The sequence below is a fragment of the Vicugna pacos genome, chromosome 15 (assembly GCF_048564905.1).
Source record: "Vicugna pacos chromosome 15, VicPac4, whole genome shotgun sequence".
Lineage (NCBI taxonomy): Eukaryota > Metazoa > Chordata > Mammalia > Artiodactyla > Camelidae > Vicugna > Vicugna pacos.
The window spans coordinates 6,162,886-6,186,743 of NC_133001.1; the positions used below are offsets into that span (position 1 = coordinate 6,162,886).

Below are 23,858 nucleotides of genomic sequence, written 5' to 3' on the forward strand. Positions count from 1 at the left end.
CTAACAAGGGCACCAGTACAGGATGGTCTATGCAAGATGGGAACCCAGAGGTGCTAGGGTTGATGGCAGAGTAAGGTCAGGGTGCACCGTGCCCTGAACACACATGCCAGACAAAGCCCCCTGCCCCTTCTCCCTACACCTCATCACTCTCACCTGGAGGGGACAAGCCTTCTTAGCAACTCCTTCCTCCCTCTTCCCTTTCCTTTTCCCTCCTTTGGAACATTGTCTACAGTGTAGGAAACAAAGGGAAACATGATTTTAAACTATTCTGCTTGTTTTGGGGGAATCTAAATGAAAAGTATCCATCCGGTGCTGTGTGGTCAGCCGACTCAAGGTGACTGTTCTCTTGCTCTCTGTACCTCCCCTGCTGGACCAGTGCCTGCTTCACCTACACCTGTTTGGGACTGACCTTCCAACATAATTACCCCAGGCCCCAGCTAGTGATTGTTCTTATCAAAGGGGTGGGTGACGGGTGTGCCCTTCTGATGGTTTCCCTGGTAACTGATAAGCCAACCTGATGTCAATCCCTACTATGACTTCCAACCTCCCCCTGCCCCTGGGAGCAAAGGCTGCTGCCAGGTCCTGCCCACTACCCACTGCACACAGTGGGAGAGTTGCTCCATTACAGCAGGCAGGTAGCTAGACATGAGCAGAGAAAGGGGGTGCAGGCCAAATGCAGGAAATCATACATCATGTAAACCACAGGGGCCCTGGGCAGAGAAGGAAAAGTAGGAACCTCTAGGCTGATATGTGGTCACACGTTTTGAGGTGACAAGCGGCCTGGGGGCCAACAAAGAAAGGTGGGAAAAGGCAGGAATTTCCAGTGTCCAAATGTAACTTTTTGCTTATTATGGCTTCATTTCAATCTAATTAGCCTTGAAGATTAGAAGTATCCGTCATGATCCTTCTGATCCAGACTAAATAGGGACAAAAATCCCTTCTTCCTTCAGGAAGGTGGAGTTGGGATGAAAATCAGGGACTCTGACCCCAGACCCTTCCCTCCCCAGTGAATGTTCTGCCCATTCATATTTACACCCTATGTAACCAACTTGCCAAAGAAACTTAGGGTAGCTGCTCACCTGAGTCCGCCCACTCTCCCCTTGAGAGTGCTCTATCCATCCCTTAATAAATCCTCACTTTACTTTCTTAACCTCCATGTCCCATCTCTGAATTCTTTCTGCAATGGGAAAAGGACCTAGTCACCAGCAACAGCTTCAGGACCTTGCTTCAGACTTGTAAGACACCCCCCCCCCACGACTACCCATTAAACCATTGATTTCTCTGCCACTGACTCCAGGCTTTTTCTTAGGTCTTGAAGCTGAGTGACTACTGGAGGCTGGAGCAGCCTCCAGTCTTCAAAGTGAATCAGAGACTCAAAGACAAGTTTGGGGACAGGGATAATCAAGACACAAACATGGGGATGGTTCTTGCATAGGATGCAATTCCCATGTGCAATCACACAGGGTGCCCCTTAGGCAGAGCTCCTGGCAGCCCAGGGATGGGATGCCAGTGCCATCTCCTTAGCAGGGTCTGGGGAGTGTCTGGTGTCAGGTGGGATGGATACCTGGGCAGAGGCCACAGCAGGCTCTGGGGAGCAGGGGATCTTCAACAGGCCACCTGGGCTCAGAAAACAGGAGGACCACAATGTGCTGAAGACTGGAGGCCTTTTCTCAGGAGCCACTGGACTGTACCACTTCCAGAGACTCCCACTCCATCCTGGGACATAACGCCCAGTGTTGGACATCTCGTTCTCCCTGATGAGGGGAGGCTCAGAGCTAATATCGGTACTGTGACATTTCTTGCATCCAAATGTTGCGAAGCAAATTCATACTTGTTTCATGCATAATGTACATAAATTGAATAGGACACAAGTTCAAATGCCATTTTCGCAATGTTTTCATTCTATGGAGCATAAGGAAATTACCTTACAGCAACATTCAGGGCTAGAAAGTTGCCAAGGAAAGCATCACTTGGTCCTGCTTGAGCCGGCCCAGACAGAAGACAGAGCTGGTACCCTGGGGCAACTCCGGCACCTGAGATAAGGATATGTCTGGCATGACTGAGTAAACTAAAAATGGAAGCTTAGAAGCCCACTGGTACCCCCTTCCCAGTCCCCAAGGTCAGCAGGCTGCCATACTTTCTGAGGCAGGAGGGAAAGGGGCAGGGCACAGCCATTCAAGGAATGACAGCAATTAACAACAAAATGGTGGAAGATTCAACTCCCAGTTGGCTTTGAGGATTAAGATGGCGGGAGGTTTGACTTCTAGTAGACCTTGAGCTTCATTATGTGCTCACTGTAATATATTAGTATGATAAATGACATGCCCGCAGGTGCCATGAGAGTCCCAAGGCTAACCACAAAAGGTCAAAGAGTGGGCGGTGGCCCAGTTCCTGGGAATCCCAGCCCCTTCCGCAGGGTAGTTGGAATGATCCTCCCACTTGTAGGCATGTGAAGCTACTGAGCGCATAAAAACGGGCAGCACCATGCCTCGCGGCTGCTCTCTTTTCTGAATCAGATGGACCACACTCTATGTGGTCTGTGGCGTGTGTACCTACTTTTACTTTAAGCACCCAACCCCCACACCTCGTGGCCTTTCTCTGGCCTTCTAAAAGGGCCTGCACTCTGTCTATGGAGTATGCATCTCTATAAATAAGTCTGCCTTTACTCAACAGTGGCTGGCTCTTGAATTCTTTCCTATGTGAAGCCAAGGACCCACACTTGGCGGGGTGCGCCCCAGGGACTCAACTGAGACCTGGGGCACAGCCACCCTCTCGCCCCACATTCATTTTTCCTGTATCAGGACCACGGGTAGGAAAACAGAGTGCATGCACACAAGGATATTTATGCATTAACTAGAAGTAATGAATCAGATGTGCATAACGGCACCATTCATGAGTCTTTTTTTAAAAAACCAAAAAGTGACTTTTAGCCAGTAGCATTTTGTAAATTAAAAAAAGCATACACACGAAACAGTGTATGCTTCACAAAGACGTACAAATAATTTGCACATCAGCACGATAAGATGGTTGCCTCTTGTTGAGTGGAGAATGGGAAAGAGGATAAAAGGCAACACGAATACTAAAAACCAAGAGAAGTCCTTGCAAAGACTAGAAAATGCCCTGAATTGAGGAGGAGTGTGTGTAATCTAGTCTTCTGCCCCTGAGGCCCAAACCACAGAAAACAAAGCAACGACAAAGGAAGTGAAAGGTGAGACAGGGTGACAGAGGCTGGAAAATCTATTTCCAAGCTGGAAGCAACCTGGGTGCACATCACTGAAGGCAAGTTCACGTGCCCGCCGCACCGTGAGGCCAAACCGAAACATGAGCTTGGAGCTGAAAAAAGGTTTATTGCAGGACGAGGGGGCTTATGCCCAAGAAAACCCCAAACTCCTCGAAGGGTTCAGCAAAGTATATTAAAGGCCAAGTAAGGGGGTGGGGTCACAGGTTACAGGGTCAGCTCCTGCACAGTTCTGACTGGTTGATGTTGAAGTAACAGGGTGGTCAGCACCATCAACCCCTACGCACCAGCAGGTCTGGGGGCCGCATGCGCCCAGCCATCAGGTAATTCATTTCTTCCCTCTGGTGGTGGTTTTAAGCATCTGAAAAACTCAGGAAATACACATGAGGTACAATTATCAGGGTACTTCAGGGAGGAGCTAAAGCAAAGGATATGGGGGCGGGGTCTGACCCCGGAAGGCCCCACAGGGTCGTGCTGAGTCACATGCAGACTGCCCGCTCGTTTGGAGGGAACAGCTTGCCCCGTGGTGAGGAGCCCCACGGAAGAGCTGGGAGTTGGGCAGGGTCAGCCCGAGGGAAACCTGTGAGCACGGGCATCCTAAACACTTTCAGGGCCTCCGAGAGCAGGAAACCGTTTTAAAGTCTACAGTGAAAAAACTCCCTTCTGAGTATCTTGTCCAGTATTTAGTCTATGTGGACTTAAGGGTCTACATCCCCTGGGAGCTCAGTGAGAAGAGAGGAAAGCAGCTCTTTCCCAAGGCTTTGTGACGGTGTTAGCGAGTCCAAACTCGTTCTGCGACACTGTTTTACAAAAGCTGCGGAACGAGCAGGACTAAGCCCAGGAAACAGGGCACAGGGTTAAAGCCAAAGGAACAGATCGAATCTGCAGTCAGATTTGTTCTTTGCTATTACAGTGGGGCAGCAAGGCCCTAGGGAGGGCGGTGCTGCCGAAGTTGTCCTGAGCAGCCTGCTGGCCCCCCAGGGCTTAGCGAGGGTACCCGAGTCCCAGAGAAATCTGAGCGGGAGCCACTAGAGAATGGGCTGGGCCCCCATACTCTTCTGTAATGGGAGACACTGCAGAAAATGAGAGGGTTGGAGGCAGAAGCCAGGGTATTTCTAACCACTCCTCACCCCAGCTCTGTGGTTCCAGCTTCTGCACCTCCTCCCCGGCTTTTGGGCTCTGGCCCAGCCAGGGGGACTGAAGTGGCTTCTTTTGACGTGGCTAATCTCTGAGATGCTTCTCCATACTGTGGGACTTCTCAGCTCTTCCATCACCAAGAATATAACCAAGTCCCTGTGTTAAAATCTGTTTGAAATAACTAGAGATTTGTCTTCATAACCAGACCTTGGCCTGCGATAGACAGACCCATTGTATGGAGTTTCTGTCCTGTTATTATAAGTCAGACAGTAGCCAATACCCTTAAAGCTAAATCTTGATCTCCAACTGGACTTTTTTTTTTTTGTACATCTGAATCCAACTAGATGTATTATCTGCACAAATCTCTAGAAAATTACACAAAACATGTATTTGATTAGGGATATCAAATACACACAGAACATGTATTTCCCTCCTAAATGATTGTACCATTTGCATTTCCACCAACAGTATATGAGAATGTTGCCATAATCTTGAGAGAGATGATTAAGCAGGCTTACTGACACTGGCTGATTAACAAGGGAGAGAAAGTGCCAGACTGTTAAAAAAAAACCAAAAATCACAAGTTTTTCCTCTTGTCCCACATCTGGCTCCTTGATTCCAAGGACATAGCCATACAACAAGACATTTTGTTTCCCAACTGCTGCATTAATCCCAAAGACATACCCCGGTACCCCTCTTTCCTTGTTGTCTTTTGTCCTGCCGAGTTTCTGCTTTGGGGCTGAGCCCCATGGGAGGAAAGAGCCAGTAACAGGTGATCGGCTCCAGCAGAATAAAGATAAAGATGGCAGAGCCTTGCAGTCAGACCCCACAGGCCGATCCCGGGCCAGAGCTGTCTCAACAGGCTACCTGCTTCAGTGTTTTCTTTCTTTCTTCTTTTCCGCCTTTTTTCCCTTCTCTCTCTGAGCAATAAAGAAGCTTTTTTTTTTTTTCACTTTGTTGCTCTGCCTCTATCGAGAATTCTTTCTCAATCGGCAGGCAAGGACCCACACATTTGGTGGGCTTTCCAATTTGGGGTCTTTATCTGCTAACAGTCTCAGAAACAGTAAGTCAGAAAAACATGATCTAATTTATTTATTTTTAAAGAGGACACTTTTCGTTTGTGGGAGAGGTAATTTGGTTTGATTATTTATTTGTTTGTTTATTTATTTAGTGGAGGTACTGGGGATTGAACCCAAGAGCTCATGCATGCTAAGTGTACACTCTACCACTGAGCTATACCTCTCCCTATGGGATCCCCCAATGGGATCTAATTTAAACGTCCTTTCCTTCACCAACTAGCAAGGCAGGATTTTGCATCCTGGCTATCGTCAGCATCCTAGTAGCCTTGATCTGTCTCTTCCCTCAGTTATTGTCAAGCAGGGCCATGTCAATGTCAGTGAGCATCACAGGGGATTTGTGAGTTTATTTCCCAGGTTTGTATTTTGCTTATTAGGGAGAGGGTTTGAAAGACTGGCAAGGAGAGGACAGAGGTGTTTTTCAGATGTTCATGTAAGGGCTTTATATTCTGAATGCGAATCACACATGCCCACAGAGACTAGCCAGAGTCCCTGAGGGTTCTGCTACATCTCAGCTGAGCTGCTTTAGCAGCAGACTGCTGGGCCACTCATGGTGCTTCAGTTTAGGGGCTTCATGTTTGAGGTTTAGGGGCTCAAAGGCGGCCTAGAAAAGTTGCTTATCTCCCACTTCCATTGGGACTGAGTTTCTGGAGTAAGAAATATCTGAAGTCAAGACGACATCTTGGCCACACGCCTATCAAGCACATACAGTCAAAATCAAGACACTCATCAACTACTCAGATGGGCCAGAAAGTGCTAATATGCTCAAAAGATGACTACACTTTTGAAAATGCTCATGAATCACACACTGAGTATTTTGAAAAATGTTAAAATTTATTAATAATAGTTAACATCACACAGTTAATTCAACTAGTTCTTTACTGTACACAACAAGGTCTTCACTAAACCGAGTGCTCGAAGATTTGAGATGATCTGCCATTGAGCACATTTCCAGGCAAAGACTGACATGGGCAAAGCAGCATCTGCAAGGAACTGTCACCTAAGTGAGAACACAAACATTCAAAATGCATTTTCCAGCATTCCTTTTTGGAAAACCAACAGCACATCTTAAATAGCAAAACACACACATACACACACACAGCTCTACCTTTTAAAAATGTACAAGTTCATAGACGGTGCCTAATTTTCAAGTTTAAGTTCATCTCTGTTTCTTGGGCATCCCTTAGTGACACACAAATCTAGACACTGTTCTCAGGACAAGTTTGATAAATGTGCAAAAACTGGGTGCTACTGCGTTATGCAGTTCCATCTTTCGATTTTGAACCTGGTATCCTACTCAACAGGGTTACAAGGCCATTCCCTCTTTACTGCGAAGTATTCAGGTGTAATGTGTGTGCATATTTTAGGGCAGAAGTGGGCTTTCAGATTCAGAATGAACCGCGCTCTCAAAGCAGAGTAAGAAAGGTTTTAATGTCCCTCTCCCTGCCCCTCAAAGGAGTCTGAAATCCTTGTTAAAACAGCTCAGCCTAGGGAGGTCTGTGGACAACACCTCTTGCACAACATTTACAAAACAAATCCGAGGTGAAATTTGCCAGGAGGGCACACAAATCCAGCAGTGTTGCCCCTGAGGTTTTGTTTGTTGGTTTGACTGTTGAATTGTTTTGGTTTGCTAGCAACAATTGGACATTGTTTCCATGTGTTTGGTGGCTTCCTTTATCTTGTTAGGGAGGGTAATACGGCTCCAGGAAACTCTTGCCGGAGCAGCCAGGTGGTGTGGTTTCTTCAGTCCATAGCCCCAGCCTCCTTCCAAGCTGCTGACTCCGCAGGGAGAGGACGAGGTGGGGACAGCTGCTTGACCATTCACTCACCTCAAAGAGGCTTTCTTCTCTTCTGGCAAGTGAATGAGGTATTTCTAGTAACCAGTCAGTATCTTCATCTTCCACCCTTTAAACTACACTGATCTACTAATGAGGCTGAGTCTGAGATCCTGTGGATTTATATACATACCAAATTGACGTATAAATACATTACATACAACCGATCGGGTACGTACAGTGTCAGGATAAAGGAACAGATGTACTTCATGAACTAAATACATTTCAAATATAAATTAAAATGAAAATACAGTGTTTCCACTTCTGCAGGAAAAACAAAATTTTTTTTTAACAGACCCTCTGCCAAAGATCCAATGCTGATGGATGACTTGCGACCCCACGAGGAGATGTGATGACAAGCCCACTCATGGTATGCGTCAATTCCTGGCTTTGGTTTTGTTCGCTCAGACTCAGGATGCTTTAGTTCGGGAACAGCATCCACCGGTACCCACTGGGCAAATGCTTGTAGATGAGGTTGAAGAGGGGCTGCCGCATGGCTACCCGTGGGTTTCCCCTCCCTTGCCACCTCTCCTCCCTGCAATGGTCTGCCTGTGGGAGAATCCGGCTGGAGTTGGTGGAGACCCCCCAGGTCCCTGGGAGGAGGAACAGCATCAGCCTTCTTGCTGGACGATGCTCTCCACCTGGAAATGTCACGCGCAGGCTCCAAGGTGAAGCAACCGCATCTTGTCATTAGTGTCCCCATCCGGTAGGATGATACAGCGACATGGAATTTGGCCAGGGGATTACTACTGGTCAATTTCTTTTCTTTTTTTTTCAAGTTTTAAAAGAACCAGTGGTAATGGTTGTGAAGACTGTGAATAAATCCTAACTTCAAATTGCATTTATCTTGGGAGGGGCAATGCTTGGGCACCAAACTCTACGGCTGAGTTGACAGAGACAAAACTTAGTTCAGTAAGGTCCTCTCTGCCAAGGAAGAGCCAAGGGGTCCATCTCTGACACAGGGGGTGGCATCTTACAATTTAAGGCAGGAAAGAGGGGAAACCAGAGGAAGTCCTTCCAACTTCAGCGGCTCTACCGCTGCCCAGCCTCCCGGATGCGGCAGGCCACAGCAGTGATGAGAGCCGCCCCCTTCCCGCTGCCGTCCTCTGACTCCAGGAAGGACACGTCACACTTTGGAGCCAGGTCCTTCACCGTCTCGTGCATGACTTTGGCAAAGCTGGAAAAGTTGGGAGAAAGACAGAGGGGGGAAAAAAAACCTTATTCATGATTGGTTTATGTCCTCAGAGATGGGACCCTAAGAAGTGATCCTGGAAACTAGGTATTGTGTTTCAGAAATCTGAGGCTTGGAGAGACCAGCAACTTATCCAAATTCTATGTCACAGTGGGCGGGCGGGAAGGCAAGATTCAACTCTAGCACAAAAGTCTGAGATTCTGGCAAGCTCTGCTCTTAAAACTAAGTAGTGAAAGAGTAGTTTAATACTTGTGGGTGCCCCAAGCATGCCTTGGCAGAAGTGTATAACCTGTTTGTCAACTCTGGAGCGGAGGGCTACGCCCCACACATGTGACAGTCTACTTCCCAGAGGTACTGACTGACATCAGACCCATGTCTAACCCAAAATGTCATCAAAGGCAAAAGGCGCAGACTTAAGAGAGGTGCTCTTGGGAGTTTACAGGGGTCTCACACTCTCCCTGATATGGGACTAGAGAAAGATCATTCAGCATCTGTCCCACCACAGCAGGGTCAAGCTGCTCCTCGCCAGCTGCAAAGCTGGGGACAGAGGTTCCCAACGCCAAGCACCAGCGCTGGTGGCGGGACTTCCGCCTGCCTCCTGACCCTCATGCGGGACTCAGGTTCTTATTTTCACGACACTGATCAGCAAGAGAAACTTGGAACTTCTCAAGGCCCACTCCTTTCACTCAAGCTGTGTAGACTCTGGGCAAGTTCCTCAACTCCCTGTAACAATCATGGTGACAGCAGGTAACCATCCAGTCGATGAGTCTCTCCGCCCTGCGCACTGCCCAGGCAAGGGGCACAGCTCTGTCCTTTCAACCTGTAGCTGAGAAGCTTCCAGAGGAGGACTGAGGAACTTCCTGAGTTTAAAATAATTTATTCAAAACATACGTAGGTGAGGGAAGAAAAGAGAAGAGAAATAGTGATGAGAGGAGACAAAGGGGAAGAGATGGAGACAGATAGGGAACAGTGAAAAGAAAAGAGAATTCAGTATTTCCATACAGGGGGTGAGTGTGGCAAACTTCTACAAAAGGTCAGAAAATAAAATACTTTGAACTTGGTGGGTCTTATGGTCCGCTGCAACTACTCTGCTATTATAGTTGACAACAGTCATAGACAACACGTGAACAAAAGGGGGAGGGTGTAGCTCAGTGGTAGAGTGCATGCCTAGCATGCACAAGGTCCTGGGTTCAATCCCCAGTTCCTCCATTAAAAATAAATAAGCCTTCCCACATAGTAAGCTGACTATACCTCAATTTAAAAATAAGAAATAAATAAAAATATTAAAAAAAATAAGCTCAATTACCTGCCCCCCAACAAAATTTTAAAAAATAAATAAAATTTAAATAAAAAAAAAAACAAATGTGGATGCATCTCAAAACCGTGAGTGCTGTGTGAGAAGAGCCACTCACAAAAGGGAAGGTGCCATATGATTCCCCTGTAAGTCCGAAATTAAGTAAAACTAAACAATGTGGATGCATACATAGATATATGGGGGGTGGGGGTGGTGAAAGCAAGGGCCTTAGTCACCATGGCACTTTCTCCTGGTGAGGGATGTGATTCTGTGGATGTGAAGGCTGCAGCTGGGAGGGGCTTGCAGGGGCTTCCAAGCCGGGTGGCGAAACCCAGCCCTACTTCTGGTCATTAATCTTTAAACTATAATATAGACATTATATACACTCTTCGGAATGCCTGATAATTCACCATCAAATAGAGAGAGAGAGAGAGAGAAAACAGTAAGGAAAGAATGGAGAGCTGGAGGGAGACAGATGGGCAGGAGGAGTGGACATCAGGCACTCACTGAGGATGTAGCTTGTAGAGGGTCCCGTCCACGCCCACAGTCACTTTGAGGGTGTCCAGCCCACGGTTTTCTCGTATTTTGTCCACCACAGCAGCCATGCCGGCACCACAGAGCTGGGCTGCCCGCCGTGCCACCACGGTGCACACCTCCTTGACAATGATGCTGTCATCACAGGTGCTCTCGAGCCCCAGGTGGTGCAGGATGGCGTGGACCTGCAGCAGGGCCAGGCAGTCACTGGGGCGGGGGGAGACAGCGAGTGGTCAGGCATGTACCAAGAAGGCCGGATGGCCCACCAACCCTGAGAGGTGGGTCCTGTTCTTTTATTTTTATTTATTTTTTTAGTGGGGGAGGCAATCTGGTTTATTTGTAGAGGAGGTACTGGGGATTGAACCCACTGCATGCTAAGCATGTGCTCTACCACTTGACCTATAACCTCCCCTCAATGGCTCCTGTTCTTAAACTCAGTTCAGGAACTACTGGCCCACATGGACAGGAACACAAAGAAACAGCTCCCTGTGCCACTCTGTCCAAGCAACGTAACCCACTGCTGCTACAAAACTGACACTCAAGGCAGGGAGGGCACAGCTCAAGCAGTAGAGCGCGTGCTTAGCCTGCACAAGGTCCTTGGTTCAATCCCCAGCACCTCCTCTAAAAATAAATAAACAAACCTAATTATCACTCCCCACCAAAAAAAAAAAATCTGACATTCAAAACAAGAGGACATTCACTGTCCATGTGTTCCACTTGCTTGGAAATGGTAAAGGCAGGGATGATGCTCACAGGTGACAAGTTTTCAGCTGCAAAGCCCTTTCCTCTCCAGGCTCTCATTGTTGGAAGCATCACCAACCGCCATCAGACCCCTGTTCTACTTCTGCTCTCCCAGCTGGGGTGGTCTGAAATCTCCATGTGCACGAAGTGCAAATGACACTCCAAGGAGAAAAGAAACAAGACGTGCAAGCCAGAACATACTTTGCCTATTCACTAGTGCAGATACCCTCGGTCCCCACTCAGTGGGCCATCCAGTTCCCATTTTTCTATATGCCTGAGAGTAATAACACAGTATCAACTTTTAAAAGGCTCTGAAATTCAGCATTCTAATTTGGAGCAGACTTTCCCACCATTAGACTGGAGGAAGCAGGCTTTGCTCTAATGAGCTGCCACAAAACAGGTTTCTGTATTGCCTGACTTAATCCTGATTGCCTTGTTACTGGAGCCAGCAGTTAAGAAGGACCTTCGCGCCGAGCATAAGTGCTTTAGTGGATTACCTTCCTCTGTGCATCCCAGTCTACATTCTATGGGCAGCTCTCTTTCTTTCTGCCTTTGAAATTGGTCTAAAACCCAACAATACTGCTTTGCACAGGCACATGCCAGCTTCACGTGGTTTTTCAAAAGAATATTATATATTTTCGCTTAAAATGCCAACTGTCCATAAAGTGCTTTAAAACGGCACTATGGAATGTGTTAGCTACTAAACTGGCCTTTAAGTAAGCCACACCCTGATCCTACCTGAGCTGTGGAAATCCTTCAGCTCGCCAGTCTGTGAAAAGGAGGAGGTAAGTGGCCCCGCCCTATTCCAGGCCCTAAATTCTCACCTCTCAATCTGAGACAGGAACTTGGTTTCAAAGATTCCCCTTGTCTTGAGTCGCTCTGAGATGCGGCCACGGAAGAGCAGCCCACGCTTGGTGAAATCAATGACGAACAATCTCGCCCAAGTACATGCCACTGATCATTTTCTCAAACCTGCAGTGAGGGTAATGTTCATGGAGGTTAAGGAGGAAGGTGGTAGGTAGGATGTGCTGAGATAAACCAGCTCGGTCCCCTCCCCACTGCATTAGAAGGTGGAGGGCAGACAGATTTCCCTTGGTGGGAAAGGAAACGCCACTTGACTCACTGGGGCAGGATTCCTGGTGTCCACACATACTGCCTGATGCACAGACTGAGGTCCACGAGGTTCCCTGAGACTGACCCCACCTTGTGGGTTCATGACCCTTCCAAGACTCCTCAAGAAGGAATGCACATCCAACCCCCACACTTCCAGAAGGCTAGGATGCGGTGTCTCAATCCCTAACGTTGCTGAGAATTTAGCATGCTTTCTCTTCGACCTAAGCAGCTATCACTCAGGAAGCCAGTGCCAGCTGAAGCCCCCCAACCCCCCCATCCTGGCCACGAGAACTAAACATGGCTACTCAGTGAGTTGAGGGTCTTCTGGCTCTGCACAGTGACTTTTCAAAAAAGTCAACGTTCCCAGTTTCAATCAAGACCCCATCAACAGAAACAGACCCACAGACGTAGAATAAAAACATGTGGTTGCCGGGGAGAGCGGGGTGGGAGGGGGCAGACTGGGAGTTCGAGGTTGGTGGATACTGACAGGCATATGCAGAACAGATAAACAAGTTTATACTGCACAGCACAGGGAAATATATACAAGATCTTGTGGTTGCTCATGGTGAAAAAGAATATGGAAATGAGCACAAGTATATTCATGTGACTGAAACATTGTGCTGTGCACCGGAACTTGACATAACACTGTAAACTGACTATAACTCAATTTTAAAAAAAAAACCACCACTCAATCTGTCTCGTTCCAGTCTCTTTCATTAATGCTTCCTGCCTAACCCCTGGAGGCATTTCTCTGTGTCTGTGACCTCTACTACAGAGAAATATTTTGCAAAGAAGGCTCTGCAGAACTCTGGTCCCTGGTTAATCCAGTTAGGAAACACTACATGCAACCTCTTGCTCATGGGATGTGTGCTGGATCTTAACACCACGTCCCTCAGCTCAGAGCCCCACCCCCACGCCGGTCCTAGGGGCTCTGTGACGCTGGGGCTGGTTCCTTGTCCATTTAGACAGTAGACGGCGCTACATTCTTGGTGGATGGACGGAGGAGAAAGAGAGCTGCTCCCGTCTGCTTCCTGCTCTGGTCTGCCTCAGCCCAGCAATGCTTCCTCCCTCTGATGACAGCAGGTGGTCCAGCTGTCGGTTCTCCCGCAAGTCCCAGAAATAGGTTTTAACACTCTCCCCTGCCTGTCCTCCCCGCCCTCGGGGTGGGTGCTGCTCTTCCATGTGCTGGCGTCTGTGCTCCGCAGCATCCCTCTAAATCCCAAATTCCCTATACGAAATGCCCGCTGTAACAGAATCGTTGTGATCTGTTTTCCCCGATGGACTTCAAGAACATCAAAGTCCAGCAGGGGGAAAAGGACTTAACCCAGAACTTTCTAGATGTACTTGACAAGAAGCCCTTTCCAAAGAGATCTCTTCTATTAACGTCACAAGAGAACGAGTGTCCTGGGCTTTGCTGTGTAGAGGGTCTGATCGCTCACCACTAATCCCAGTTCCCGGATCAACACACCAGGGCCCATGGGCAGCTGGGTGCCTACCTCTGTTTGCCCGGGTTGAGGGACAGCTCATCCACAGCCGCATCAAACTCTGTGCGGAAGTCATCGAGGCAGCCATTGTCCCCGAAGGCCCCCCACTCCATGTTGACGCACATCCGCCCCTCGTCCCCTTCCACCAGCTCCACATTCCGCATCTCCTCCATGTAGCAGGCGTTGCTGCCCGTGCCTGCCGACCGCAGTGACATCCGTCAGGGCCTCGCTCAGCACCGGCCTCCCACCCAGCCTGGGCTGTGTGTCCCCCACAAGGGAAGGACAGCCCGGGTCCTTACCAACGATGAGGCCAACTTCACAGTGAGGGTCTTCATAGCCACAGGTCATCATCGTCCCAACCGTGTCATTCACCACAGCGACCACATCCAGGTCAAACTCCTGAGCAGGCGACAGCAGACCCCCAGTCCCCAGATGAACCACAATACTCTCCCTTCGGACATTCGCAAGGGAGATTTAAATGTGTATAAAACTTATCTTATATGGCAGGGCTCATTTTCTCTTTTCATTCAGGCTCACCTCCTCAGAGACCTTCCCCTGGATATGCTGTTTACAAGAGTGTCCCTCCCCAGCCCACTCGCTGTGTCTTCACCCAACTTCATTTTCCTTCACAGCTCAATAGCACCCGACATCAGCCCATGGCTTTGTTTATGGACCCAGAACTTGCTGCGGTCATTTCCAGATCCAGGGCTTGCTCACAATGGATGCTCATGAACTGCTGGGGGACTAAGCTGATGCTCCTGATCCTGCCTCTGACCAAAGCAACCACACTCAGCACCTCCCCCAGTTTGGGAACACACAGACCACTTCAGGCCTCCTGCCACGCCTCTCCCACCTCCCGCCGGTGGATGGCTTCCTTCAGCAGCGTGACCACGTCCTCGCCCTCGCAGCCGGACGCCTTGAAGCCTTTAGTCCACTTGAGGAGGATGCTCTAAAAAATCACACGTGGACAGGGATGAGGGGAGCAAGAAGGGCCCTTGGGTCATTCCCAGGGGCCTAGCTGTGCCTCTGTTTCTCAACCTCACAGGTTAGACAGGTGCCCTTGAATAACCAATCATCTCCCTAGCATGCACGAGGTTCTGGGTTCAATCCCCAGTACCTCCATTAAAAACAAATTTAAAAAATCCAGATTACCTCCCACCAAAATAACCAATCATCTCGCCCACAGATGATCCTAAACCTGTTTCCCCTACTAGGATTACAGAGCGCCTACTATGTACCAGGTACTGGGCTAAGCATATCATATGTGTACGTCACTGAATCCTCACGGCAACCTCGGGAAATACTCATCATTATCATGCACATTTTACAGGTAACTGTGGCTCTGGAGTAACCTGCCCAAGGCCTGCAGCCTGGAGGCGAGGAGGATGCGCCCCCGGGCCCGCCACTTCCAAAGGATGGGCTCGCAAGCACCACACAATTGCCCCTGCCAGGGAACAAAGTTCTGTACGCCCGTTTCCTTCACTGGGATAGGCGATTTGCCCTGTCCCTCTACTGAAGGGTCGATTTGTGTCTCTTAATTTTCCAACTCTGGTAGGAAGCAAGCAAGCAAGTACATTTTGCTGGGTCACAGAGCCTTCCAGGAGCAGATGCATCATGGCTTCTTCGAATGCGGCATTTCATGCCCAGAAGTTTCGCATCGCCAGTCAACCTGTATGTGTCACGCTGTGTTCAGATCTCAGGAGACTCCAAAAAACAAAGTACAATCTCAGCGGTAACCTGGTTTACACACCTGTATCCAAACGACCGTGTGCTGACCGCCACCTAATTTTCTTGTCTACAGATTAGCTTCACATCTCTGATGAAATTTTGAACTTGGCACTTTGAAGTTTACAGAATGTTCGAATAACACTGTTGCAGGTGGTCCTTAATAATTAAGGCAGGCAGAGGCCCCAGCAGCTGCGGAGAGCTGCCCGGCGCCACCAGCTCGTCCAGGCAGCTTGAGGCCTTTGGACCTCGGCCCCTGCTGGTTTTCCCATCAGCAGGGTGATCTCACCAGGGCAGAACCCAGCTTACAGACAGAACAACAGACGGAACCCCTATTTCTGCTTCATTTGCTCTTAATTTTCACAATTCTAGACTGAACACGTGCTCCTTACAGAAACTTAGAACATTATAGAATAAAAGCCAATACAATGACCTGGAAGTTTACAACTCAGGCACAAACAGAAACAGTTAACATGTCTGAGAGTCACCAGATAAATGTATAAACACATATATACACATTGCTATGCTTGAAAATTAAGATCGTGTCTGTCAAAAATGTTTCAGTAGGAAAAATCGAGAAGCATATACACTAGAATGTTATGTTTTTATCTTTCCTTTAATCGCATTTTTTGTATGTTTCTATATTAAAAAGATTATACTTCTCTTAAAAATATGTTTTAGTCTTTCCACCGATGACTCTTCCCAAATCATTGAAATTTCTTCCAAAAAACCAGTCACTGATACAGGGCAGTGAATGACTCATGGTTTAACTATTTCCCACCTGTTGTAACCATTAGGTTTGTTTCTAACGGCTATTGTAATAAGTAGTGTTTCATTAAATATCCCTACAGTCCTTATCCACATGTTTGATAATTCCTTTCGGCAAATGGATGCAAAAGAGAAGGCTTTGAAAATCCAATGCCTTGACACCGAAAAGAGTAACACACTGAGACAAAGGTGGACAAGCTAAAAGCCATCCAGACTAGTAACACCGGGCAAATGCTAACAGATGTTGGGAGATACTGGAGTAGGTGGGGTGTTTAAGGCAGGACTTCTCAAACCTTCCCTGTACTAGTGCACGTGGCGAATTTAACTCTCAGAGGGGAGGGGTGCGAGGTATCTACAAAACTCAGCTGACTGATGTAATTAAGGCTCGCTGTTCCGGGGACCCCGTGGGAAATGCAGGCCTTTCCTCATCACTGCTCCAAGCCCACTTTACCTGGGACGGTTCCCACCTACGTGGCCTCCACACTGCCAGGCCTGCCTGCCTGCCTTCCCCAGCAACTCATTCTTCTGACCAAGTGTTCCTCGTGCCCTCCGGGTATGTGCTCAGATTTGCGTCACCCTCAGGGCTTCATCGCCCTGCTGGTGCCACGTTCCAAAGAGCAGCTCGTACAGTTCTGAGCTTGCTTCATCCGTCCAGTTTGTTTGTAAGCACCTAAAGCAGGAACTTTAGCACCTCCTGTACCCCGACAACTCCACCCGTGGCATATGTCCCCTTGTACCAAGCTTCTGTAACACTGATCAAGACACAGAGGAACAAATGCTTAAATAATAGTATTCTGATCTCTGACATACCACTCAGCCACCCTGAGCGAGTCTCAGCATTGCCTATCCAGCCATCCTAACTTCAACACACCACGTCCAGCACATGTGGGAGCACCAGATCTTTACCATCTGCTTCATCCAGCCAAGGCAGCTGACAGGGAATGAAAAGCAAAGGTGAGACTAGAGAAACACCAGGGCATGCAAACAACAGGAGATGGAGGGAAATGTCCTGAGCCCAAAGCAGGGGCCCCAGGAGCAGCTGAGCGCTAACTGACAGCCTGGGCTCAGGTGTCAGGAAACCAGAATGAAATCACGGCTTGGCCGCTCCCATGCTCTATGACCTGGTGCAAGAAACCCGGCATTTCTGAAGACCTTGTTTTCCTTTCTGCAAAATGGGTATAAAAACAACTACCTTGTATGGTTGCTGTGAGGGTTAAATGAGATACATGAGAAGCCTAGAATAAAGGGCTTAAAAGATGACAGTTGTGAATATTTTGATTAGCATCATCATCATCATCCCAAAGACTGCTCCCTACTTGACCCACCCCCACCGGCTCTGACTTACCTATTCCCATCCCTCCCCCAGGACCAGTCACTCACGCCCTCCTTCCTTTCCTCTCAGCTCAGCCTTCTCCCCCGCCCCACACTCTGGCCCATCAGAGTCAGGACAGCCCATAGGAGACCCTCCAGGAAGGCATCTTACCTCGTCCAGGCTGTTCTGCTGGCAGGGGAAGGAGAAGGTGAACCCCAGAGGCAGGGACACGCCCTTCATGCCCATGTACTCCAGGAAGTCGGCAATGCACTGGACAATGTGGTCAAAGAGCTGCAAGGGAAAGTCGGGCTCTGATGGGGGGGACGAGGGGCGCCCCCACCTGGGCAGGCTGCCCCCTGAGCACGACCAGTCTGGGGTCTCCACCAAGGAGGTACGCTAGCTCGGCACATGCAAACCTCAGTAAAGGCCAGCCCAGGGCCCTGGCCGGCCGAGCCCTCCCTGGGAACACGGGGGAGCAGAGAAAGCACTGTCCTCCCTGGCGAGAAGGGGGTGTCCCCGGGGGCCCCCACCCGCGGTGCCGCCGCCTCACCTCGTCCCCTGTGCCGTGCATGACCTCCTGCGGGATGGAGTAGATCTTGTTGTGCATCTCCACTCCGCGCCGCTTCCCATTCCGCACGCGCACCAGCAGGACTCGGAAGTTGGTGCCTCCCAGGTCCAAGGCCAGGAAGTCACCTTTCTCTGGAAAATAAGCCCAGGAAGATGATGCACTGGGGCCAGACAGCGACCGTCTAAAGCACCGTCCCCTCACGGGGAGCTCTCCCCGGCGGCCCTGGGCAGCCCCGGGGCGGGGTCTGCGAGCGCCACCTAACGGTAAAGACAGTAAGGCCCCCCGGGGACCAGAGACCCGCGGGCTCTTTAGTGGTTCTCGAATGATGTCAAGTGGAGGGACCTCAGGAGTCCCCAAAAGCCCCAGAACACAGGAAGGAAATGGTGACACAGTAACTCAAAAATATCCAAACGCACAATCTGTGCTAAATCAGAGGCCGCCTTCTGTTAGGGTCTAGAATACAGAAGCAACAGCAGAGTCCAGCTCTTTAACGGGAACTGAAGGAAAATCTTTCTGAATGGGGAAACCCTCCTTTGCAGGACAGTCACAATGCACTACGTGCCTCACACACAGGCTCTATGCAACCCTCAGAGGGAGGCGCTGCATTCCCCTCTGATGGCAGAGCAAGGCCTGGCTGAGCTGTATGGAGTCAGTCACTGGCTCAGGGCCACACAGCCAGGATTGGGTAGAGCCAGGACCAAGCCCCAGTCTCCAGTTCTGAAACCTGGACCAGCCGAGCTACACTGGCCTGCTCAAGAGTCATTTTTCTGAATTGGAAAAAGACCTCCATTACTTGGATTGCAAGACTTACAGTAAGGAGTCAGCCATCTTTTCCTGTAAAGGGCTGAGCAGTAACCATCTTGGGCCTTGTGAGCAATTGTCTGTTGCAATCATACAACTTTGCCATGGCAGCACAAAGCAGCCACAAAGGCCATACTTATGCAATGGACTTGGCTATGTACTAATAAAACTTTATTTAAAACAATAGGCAGTGGGCCAGATTTAGCCCCTGGACTTTAATTTGCCAACCCTTGACCCTGGAACCAAAATTCCTGGCTTTGAATCCCAGCTCTGCCATCTCCCAGCTGTGTGAAGAGGTTTCTTAATTTCTTGGTGCCTAAGTTTTGTGCAAAATATTCATAGCTCATTAGCAAACCAAATTAACTACCAATCTCTATTAACAGGTGAAGATTAAATGAATTAATATGTGTAAGCTGCTTAGAGACGTGTTTGACACAGAGGAAGCATTCATGAAGTATTTACATATTAGTACTGTTCAGATTTTAGCAGAGGAATGCCTTGGTTGAGCTCACTGGTCATTAGAATTTCCCAGGACTAGAGCCGAAAAACCATGTTTAACTGTCTGGTCCAAGCACCCAGCGCTGAGGCTCAGGGAGTCCTCCCGGAGTGTTCAGCATCAGGACAGAGGCCCACCGTGGTGAGCCGGGTGGCTGCCCCGCCACATACCTGTGCCATCAGGGGTGGCACACACGTAGGTGGGCAGCATCTTGACGGGGGCAACAGCATGAGTCTCCTTGCTCAGACCTCGCTCCATTTCTTCCTTCATCCTCCTCTTGACCTCCAGCAGCTGCTCGCGGCTCAGCTTCAGAGACTCCAGGGTCTTCTGGCGGGCTCGGTGCTGATCGGCCAGCCGGTAGGCCACTGCTGTCACCATGGCAGCCCCCTTGCCGCTGCCATCCTCAGAGCGGAGGAAGCGGATGTCACAGTCAGGCACCAGGCGCCGTACGGTCTTGTGAAGACGCTTGGCAAAACTACAGTCACAGAAGCAGTGTCCACAGTTAGGGTCAGTGGTACAAATGGTTGGGGCCGTACCTCACCGCCTCAGCCCACAGTGGTACCCTAACATCCTTTCCCTATCTTCTTTCCTGAGTAAGGGGTGACTGTCTAAAAGCTCAGATATTCAACTGCGGCCACCCAGCTAAAAGGAAAAGCCCCTTCTGGGAAGCCACTATCTCCTGCGTGCAGTCACGGAAGACCTCCCCCCGTTCCCACAGGCCACAGCCCCTCTGTCCAACTTAGTGGTTCTTTGATGGGGCAGCCCAGGGAAACCAGGTGATTCTGACACCAACTATTGTTCACGTTTCATTGCTCATTTCATTGGATGCTGCCGAGGAAAGGCCCAGAAAGGAAAAAGTCGAAACGCTCTTCTTGACTTTGGCCCCTAAAGTTTCTGAAGCACTGGATGAGGAGACCAGGGAATGGAAGGGCTGAGACCTTCTGCACCAACCTTCAGCTAATGGAGGCCCACTGATGGGGCACTCATGCGAGGTGAAAATGATGGGACGGTAAATGGGCACAAGAGAGATATCCTGCAGGTCCCAGCTGAAATTTGAATATTCTAGCCCTTATGACCAAAGGATCAAAACGTGGAGCGTAGAGCAGGATTACCTCAATAGCCAAGTGAATAAAAAAAAAAGAGGGTGGCAGAAAGTGATCCCAAATACCAGGAGAGCTTTGAGTAGACCCCTGGTCATTGGCAGCCTTCAGAAATCGCCTCCACCCACACCAAGGACGATGCACTCCCAGCCCCCACCTACCCAGCTGGGAACTTTTCTTCTACCAAGAACCTCAACGCTGTGGTCCATCTCCACCAGCCCACAATGCAAAACAGAGTTTCCAGGGAGTCCAGACTGGCAAGTCTCCCCCCGCCCTGAGAGCTCTGTCACTGGCGGCCCCGGCATGCCGGCTCACTGTGGGTGCTTCTTGTAGACAGAGCCGTCCACCCCGATGGTGGAGCGCAGCCGCTCCGTGTCTTTGTTCTCCTTGATGTGCCGCAGCACGGCCTCCAGCGTGGCTGCACACAGGCTGGCCGAGCGTGTGGACACGATCTGGCAGACCCGGTGAGTGGCCACGCAGTCCTCCTGGGTCGGGTCCAGGCCCAGCCGCATCAGGATCTCGCGGGCCTTCTGGATGCCATCCTTCTCCCTGGGAAACAGAGACAGCACGTGGGCAGGTGCCGCCCGCTGTGGCCAGGGGGAGGGGGCCATGCAGGCTGGCAGGGAAGGCCCACAGCGGCAGCAGACGCCCTTCCCCGGTGAGGGCAGACGCCCACCTCACTGCTCTGCCTGCACCTTGAGGGGGCTGAACCAGGAGGAGGGGAAACACAAGCCAAGCTGCTCTCCCAGACACACACATGCACACAGAGTACTTCCGGTGCCCCTTGCTCCGGATGCTCCTAACTTTTCTCACGCACGTACTATGTAGGGACAAGGCCCTTTTCTTGGGGCTTGAAACACCAAGTTGTGTGTGAGCTCACTTGTGCTCAGGTCAGAGGGAATGATGCCCACTGAGCTGAGCAGCCCACCCCATTTCCTCTCTATAAAGTAATCAGAGTCTGTTACACATCACAACAGAGTCATCACTGCTTTAAGTTGTGTCTAAAGACGGTGAGAAAGGGCACTCTTCTTAGTGGAACTGAGTGCCTCACAAATATGACTCCTTTTATCCCCTCTGAGCTTTACAAGGAGGCACAGTTCCTTCAAGAATTCTACTTAGTCACTGGAACGGTCTCACTGCTCCCCTGAGCACCAGAATCACCTCCTCTCCACCATCTGGTCCCTGAAACAACAAAGCCTCCTCAAGCGACAAGTGGAAGGTCTCAGGGAGAGGAAACTCGGCCCAGCTCTTTGGATATTGTTAATTGAAAAACAAAAAAATCAGGCCATCTTCACACCCACGCCTGCTGCTCTGTGAAAATGCAGGCCTCAGCTCTACCTTTTAGAACTAAATGGGTCCATCTCAGTGTCGTCCAAGGACCGATTTTTCTGTCATGAAGCAGGGGGTCAGGACAGAGCCCTTTTTGAAACTCGCCAATAGGGAATGAAATGTCAGAGCTTCGGGAAGAGGGAAAGGAAGTAGATGCAAGGGAGCAGTTAAGAGGCCCACTGGGCGCCTCTAGCACTAAGCTGAGGCCCCTCTGCCAGGCAGGAAGACAGGTGCAAAACCACAGGTCCCTGCATGGGGGCCGGGTGTCCCCAGGGACCCCGAGTCACTTTGGTAGGCAGCACGTTCAACACAGACGAGCGTGGAGACTACCCGGCAAGTGACGTCGAGCCGTAGGCCCACCATGGCCCACGCCGGGTAAGACCCTCCCGTCATCCACATTTGAAGGGTGCCTCTTCCTCACTCCCCAGACTGCCTGCCCAGGGCGCTTCTGAAGACCCAGTGAACAGAGAAGGGCCCACAGCTTACCCTTCAATATCTGAAACATCCTTGGTCTCAAAGTGGCCTGTGGCGAGGAGTTCAGGGCTGAGCTTCCCCCCAAAAAGCAGCTCCTCCTTGGCCATCTTCACTAGAATAAGCCTCACCAGCTCCCCCATATACATTCCACTGATCATCTTCTCAAATCTGCAGGGAGATACACATATATATATGCATTCCTGGGACACTGTGCTGAACATCAGAAACTGACACATTGTAACTGACTGTACGTCAATTTAAGAAAAAAAAAGGAAATCTTATGTAGAACCTCAATATTTATTTACAGGGTGGGGGGATGATCTGATTAAATCTGAGGCCCAGGCCCAGCAACTTATCACCTCACATAGCCCTTCCCTTCACAGGCCACTTGTGGATTCCTGAGAAAACTGTGAAAACCTGGGACGGGAGGAGAATGGCGCAAAGGTAGGTGGGCAGGTCGGGCAGGTGAGAAGGACCTTAAATGGTCTTGGCAATCTGAGGCAGGCTGGAAGCTTCCAAGCAGGCAGGTGACAAATAGCTGAGAGGGCAGCTGGGTAATTTATTTTTGTCAACACTAGGTGACACTGTTTTCTTTAGAAGACACTGGCTCAGACTATGAAACAGGAGAAAGCAAATCCTCACAATTCTTTCTAGCCAAAAAGGCTCTTTCTTGGTATCTTAGAAAGATACCAAGGGTCCTGGAGAGAGAAGGCAGTCGGGCTTCTGGACACTAACACACCAGCCTTCAGGGAGGAGGCCCAGACAGGGGTGTGGAAGGGATTCCAGTGTCACCAGGTGTGAAATACAAGAGGGGAGGCCGGACCCTCAGGAAGCGACCTGCTCAAGACCGAAGGCTGGGAGCTAAGTGCACAACTGACCAAGTGCTCGAGCAGAAGGTTTGTTTGCAACGTCTACGCACCAGCACGGGCACACTGCCCCGCTTCAACAGTGAGAATTCGTGTGTCTGCTTTTGCACCTTCTCCCAGAGCAGTTGGTTCTATGAGACCGAGGGGAGGGGGCCAGTGGGGCTCTGCAGTGTGGCTAGTAAAAACTCTTATTTCACTTTGCTATGTATGTATATATGTATGTGTTTATATTTTTATTTTTTTGTTTTTTAAAACATTCTTTGTTTCAGTCAAGGCTTGGAAAATATTTATCTAGAAACATATAAAGAGTGAAGAAAAGTTCCCACTCAGCCCAACTTCAGGGACAGCTGACACATTGGTATATATCCTCCCAGCGTATTTCTTGCTTTGCTTTGCTTTGAGCAGCTTTTCAGTCCATAAAATTTCTCACTAGCCATGGCCAGCACAGCCAGTCGCCTAGGGAAGTTCCAAGTAAATGGGCTAACATTTCCACGTGTGAGAGAAGCTTGTGACTTAAATAAACTATGCTTTCAGGAAGCAAGGAAAGCCCCTTCCCCCCATAAAGAAAAGGGTTCTTTTTTACAAAGCTGGTTTATAGGGATAGAGTTTCCCCTCTAAGTGGGGATCAGTGGTAAAAGGTTCTCTGCAACAGTCGCAGCACCAGTAAGACCAGAGAGGGCCTGATTGCTCAAAACATTTTGTAACTGCCTTCAGAGCTTACAGCAACCCCTGTTTCAGGATCTTTAGTAAGGACATTGGGCAAACGTCTGTGAGA

The 23,858-nt window shown here is 49.6% G+C and overlaps 1 protein-coding gene across 1 annotated transcript in view; it reads right to left on the bottom strand.

Annotated features, from left to right (window-relative positions):
• Positions 1 to 6,264: 6,264 nt before the first annotated feature.
• The window catches only part of LOC140685649 (hexokinase-2-like), a 48,221-nt gene continuing 30,627 nt past the window's right edge, over positions 6,265 to 23,858 (bottom strand). Inside the window, 12 exon segments of the mRNA XM_072937556.1 lie at positions 6,265 to 8,463; positions 10,280 to 10,513; positions 11,872 to 11,973; positions 11,975 to 12,019; positions 13,657 to 13,840; positions 13,944 to 14,043; positions 14,498 to 14,593; positions 17,621 to 17,740; positions 18,000 to 18,148; positions 19,485 to 19,789; positions 20,730 to 20,963; positions 22,230 to 22,385. Of these exon segments, the coding sequence (XP_072793657.1) occupies positions 8,319 to 8,463; positions 10,280 to 10,513; positions 11,872 to 11,973; positions 11,975 to 12,019; positions 13,657 to 13,840; positions 13,944 to 14,043; positions 14,498 to 14,593; positions 17,621 to 17,740; positions 18,000 to 18,148; positions 19,485 to 19,789; positions 20,730 to 20,963; positions 22,230 to 22,385 (1,870 nt within the window). The 3' untranslated portion in view covers positions 6,265 to 8,318.